This window comes from Austrofundulus limnaeus, unplaced genomic scaffold, assembly GCF_001266775.1.
Source record: "Austrofundulus limnaeus strain Quisiro unplaced genomic scaffold, Austrofundulus_limnaeus-1.0 Scaffold835, whole genome shotgun sequence".
Classification (NCBI taxonomy): Eukaryota; Metazoa; Chordata; class Actinopteri; order Cyprinodontiformes; family Rivulidae; genus Austrofundulus; species Austrofundulus limnaeus.
Window position 1 is genome coordinate 121,968 of NW_013953237.1, and position 4,382 is coordinate 126,349.

The 4,382-nt window shown below is 45.3% G+C and overlaps 1 protein-coding gene across 1 annotated transcript in view; it reads right to left on the minus strand.

Moving 5' to 3' along the window:
* The window catches only part of pthlha (parathyroid hormone-like hormone a), a gene marked incomplete at its 5' end in the record, with an annotated part of 3,796 nt that extends 2,819 nt beyond the window's left edge, over window positions 1-977 (minus strand). The window contains 1 exon segment of the mRNA XM_014028982.1: window positions 866-977. Coding sequence (XP_013884436.1) covers window positions 866-969 — 104 coding nt within the window.
* Window positions 978-4,382: the final 3,405 nt, after the last annotated feature.

Below are 4,382 nucleotides of genomic sequence, written 5' to 3' on the forward strand. Positions count from 1 at the left end.
CTTTAGCTTTTAGCCTTTAGCTTTTAGCCTTTAGCTTTTAGCCTTTAGCCTTTAGCTGTGGTTCAGATAATTACATCTTTACTTGAAGCTTTCTCTTCAAACAGGAGCTGTTTTGTTAAATGAAGCTTTTAGCTAACTAACGTTCAGCTGATTTAGCTCATATTTAGCTGCAGATGTTCTGACAGAACTTTTTGAAGGTCCAATAAGTCTCCATCAGCAGAACCTGAAGCGAGCCCAACAGAACCCAGAAACACTTCTGGTTCTTCAGAACCTCTGGTCCAGAGGCTGCAGACACCCATGTTCTGATCCAATGTTGGTTCTGGTCCAGAGAGATCAGAACCTGTGGCTCCTGGTTCTGCTTCCAGCTGCTGTAAGGCTGCAGAACCAGAACCGGGCCACACGATGGCGCCGTGTCCACAGACGTTCCAGTTCTGTATGGTGCTGTTTCTCAGCAGGAACCTGCAGAACCCACAGGTCCGGTTCTGACCCGATCTTGTTACTCAGAACTTTAGGTTCATGTTCATGAGAACACAATCAGCCCTCCCTCATGGTTCTGGTTCTGAAGAACTCTGGGTCCAGCTGAGTTCAGCCCGGTTCACAGCACTACAACAAAACGGGTCAAGAAGGTCAGAACCAAGGTCCAGAACCTGTGGTGGACCTTCAGGGATCTGAACAGAACCTGATGATGTACAGAACCATGTGAGAGTTCTGCTGCTGGATCTGGACCTGGAACCAGGTTCTGTTTAACAAGAACCAGGTGATGACAACTGTTTGTGACCCAGAAAGGTCCGGTTCTGCTTTCTGAAGCTGCAGAAGCTTTCAGGTCAGAGGTTCTGGTTCTGGCCCGGAGCGAGGTCAGACTTACGTTCTGCTGCTCGGGGTCTGGAGGGGACGCCCGTCGTGAGGAACCGGAGAACAGAGCAGGAAGACGGAGAAGAACCAGGCCCGCAGAACCCGGCCGGAGAACATCCTGGGCCCTGCAAGAGAACAGAGAACAACGTGAGCTCCTCAGGTCCTGCTGCTGGACCTCCAGAACCACAAGTCTCCTGGAGACCTGAGTCAAACATACAGAACCTGGACCGGTCCAGGTTCTCACAGAACCACAAAGTGTCCCTCCTTCACTGATTCAATGGTTCTGACAGAACCAAGAAGAACATTTAACTCTTTTATTTTTATCAGATTTTAATCAGAATAAAAACTGTTGGTTTGATTTAATGTTTTTATTTTAACATTATTTAAATTAAATCAACATGAAGATTTGTTCAAACAGTAAAAAACAGAAAAAGTTTCAAACTTGGTTTAAAGTTAAATAATTATCAACTTATTTCACTGAGTAAAACCTGCTTTAAACCATTTCTCTGTCAGATTTAACCAAACATTTATAAAACTTTTTTCAACTCAAATAAGTTTTTATTTGATCAGTTATTTCATTCAGTTTGTTTTTACAGTGTAGAACCTTCAGAACCTGCAGAACCTGCAGAACCTGCAGAACTTTCATCAGTCCAACTTACAGTTCTGCTGAGGTCCAAAATATATTCCTCTCTGCACAACCCAGACACGTCCAGAGGACCAAAGTACTGTCCACAGGTCCAGTTGGGACCAGGGAGGGGTCTTCAGGTCCGGTCAGAACCAGGGAGGGATCCAAAGGTCCGGTCAGAACCAGGGAGGGATCCAAAGGTCCGGTCAGAACCAGGGAGGGATCCAAAGGTCCGTCAGAACCAGGGAGGGGTCTTCAGGTCCGGTCAGAACCAGGGAGGGGTCTTCAGGTCCGGTCAGAACCAGGGAGGGATCCAAAGGTCCGTCAGAACCAGGGAGGGATCCAAAGGTCCAGTTAGAAAACAAACAGAGAATCTACAAATCCAATCAGAGACCTAAAGAACAATCCAAGGATCCAGTTGGTCCACAGGTCCAGTCAGAACCAGAGGAAGACCCACAGGTCCAGTCAGAACCAGAGGAAGACCCACAGGTCCAGTCAGAACCAGAGGAAGACCCACANTAGCCTGTGAGCCATCAGCAGCAGGTATGAGGACAGGTGAAGCAGTGAGAGGGTTTGAATGTTTCTTCAGTTTCTCTCAGTGAATAAAAACAAACATTCTGTTGTTCTTAAAGCTCATAAAGAACATGTAAAGGTGCCGTTGTACAAAAATATGTTTTATGTTTAACTTTTTTTAATCTAAGTTTTGGAAAATATTCTTTTCCTGATGTGTTGATGGAACCGATTGTTATCAGTTCTGTTGTTTCAGCAGATGTTCCTCCACGTTCTGCGAGTGAAAGTCTGCGAGGTTCTTCTGATGTTTCAGCAGCGTCTCTTTCTTTAATCCCAGGATTCTGATCTAATCTGATCTAATCTGCTGTAATCACGTTAAGAGCGACTCCGCCTGGAAACATTCCTCCTGTGTGAGGATCAAACAGCTCCAGACCACCAGCACTGTCGCTGCTCTCACACTGCGCTGCATTTATTCACCTCAGCTGGCTCTGCTTGGATCAGAACCGGCCAAAACTTTAGAACCAACATAAATCTTCTTTTACATTTTAATACCTGCTTCATGCAGGCAATCATTAAAAGCATGTTATTCCTCCCTGCAGCAGCTTGTTTTACTCCTCATCACTCTGCTCTTATGAACAGGAAATCCCGGTGAGATGAAAAGCTGCCTCAGAATGTTAAACACGACCAGCACCGAGTGGAGGAACCCTCAACCAAACTCCTACCAAAACACACGTCACGGCTCTTTACAGCACAAGTTTTATGACATCAGACTCTCCTGTGGGTGTAAACCAGTCTGCTGCATGTTCAAAGTAAGAAACCACAGTTTGCCCTCAAACCCAAACCTGAAGCTCATTTAAAGGCAGCAGCATGTTAAAAACATGTAGTTAAGTTGGTCCTAAAAGCCCTGAAGCCACAGCTACACATGAAAACCAAACCTGAACACCACGCAGACAGCTGTAGACCACAACATTTCAAATTAACACATCAACAAAGGCTGGACAGTGGAGCAGCGCTGAGCCTCAGAGGGTTGCAGGTTTGATTCCAGGCTCCAGGCTTTCTGAGTTTACATGATCTCCACGTGCACTTGTGGGTTTTCTCAGGATACTCTGGTTTCTGCCACTGTCCGGTTACTTTATGTCGCTAAGGGATAGATCTGTCTCCTTCACTGCTGTGTGTAGGGGTCACCTGGAGTGAAGAAACAAGATTTACTGCCTCTCAGCAGGCCTGACGAGAGGATGATGTGGACTGGGACAGTCTGGAGACATGTCCACATGTCCCCTGCGTATTGCCCAATAACTGTTGGAGATGGACACCAGTGACTCTTCGACCCTACAGTCCTACCACTCTATGACCCTACCACTCTATGATCCTATGACCCTACAACCCTATGACCCTACCACTCTATGATCCTATGACCTTACCACTCTATGATCCTATGACCCTATGACCCTACCACTCTATGATCTTATGACCCTACCACTCTATGATCCTACAACTCTATGACCCTACCACTCTATGATCCTATGACCTTACCACTCTATGATTCTATGACCCTATGACCCTACCACTCTATGATCTTATGACCCTACGACTCTATGACCCTACNCACTCTATGATCCTACAACTCTATGACCCTACCACTCTATAATCCTACAACTTTATGACCCTACCACTCTATAATCCTACCACTCTATGACCCTATGACCCTACCACCCTATGATCCTACAACTCTACGACCCTACCACTCTACGATATTATGACCCTACACTCTATAATCCTACAACTTTATGACCCTATGACTCTACCATTCTATGACCTTACCACTCAATGATCCTATGACCCTACCCCTCTATAATCCTACCACTCTACAACCCTACAGTCCTATCAATCTATGATCCTACAAATCTATGACCCTACCCCTCTATAATCCTACCACTCTACAACCCTACAGTCCTATCAATCTATGATCCTACAAATCTATGACCCTACCACTCTACAACCCTACCACTCTATGACCATACCACTCTAAAATCTTATGACTCTACCACTCTATGATCCTGTGAGCCTACTACTATGATCTTACAATCTGTACGATCCAACAGCTTTATGACCATATGATTGTACAACTCTACAACTTTGCACAGACAGCAGGGACTGAAAACGGTTGGATGAATGGGAGCATCCAGATGTGTTAAAGGGAGGGTCACTGGTCTAAAGGGGATCATTTAAAGTCAGATACAGTGATGCATAAAAACATAGGATCTGTTGGTTTAATGTCAGAAGCTGTGGTCTGTTGTTGGGGTGATACTGGATCCATGACAGCAGTCATCTGGGAAGAATTAAAATATTTTCATTCAAGTATACTGTTGTTATTTTGGTACGTACGATGAACACT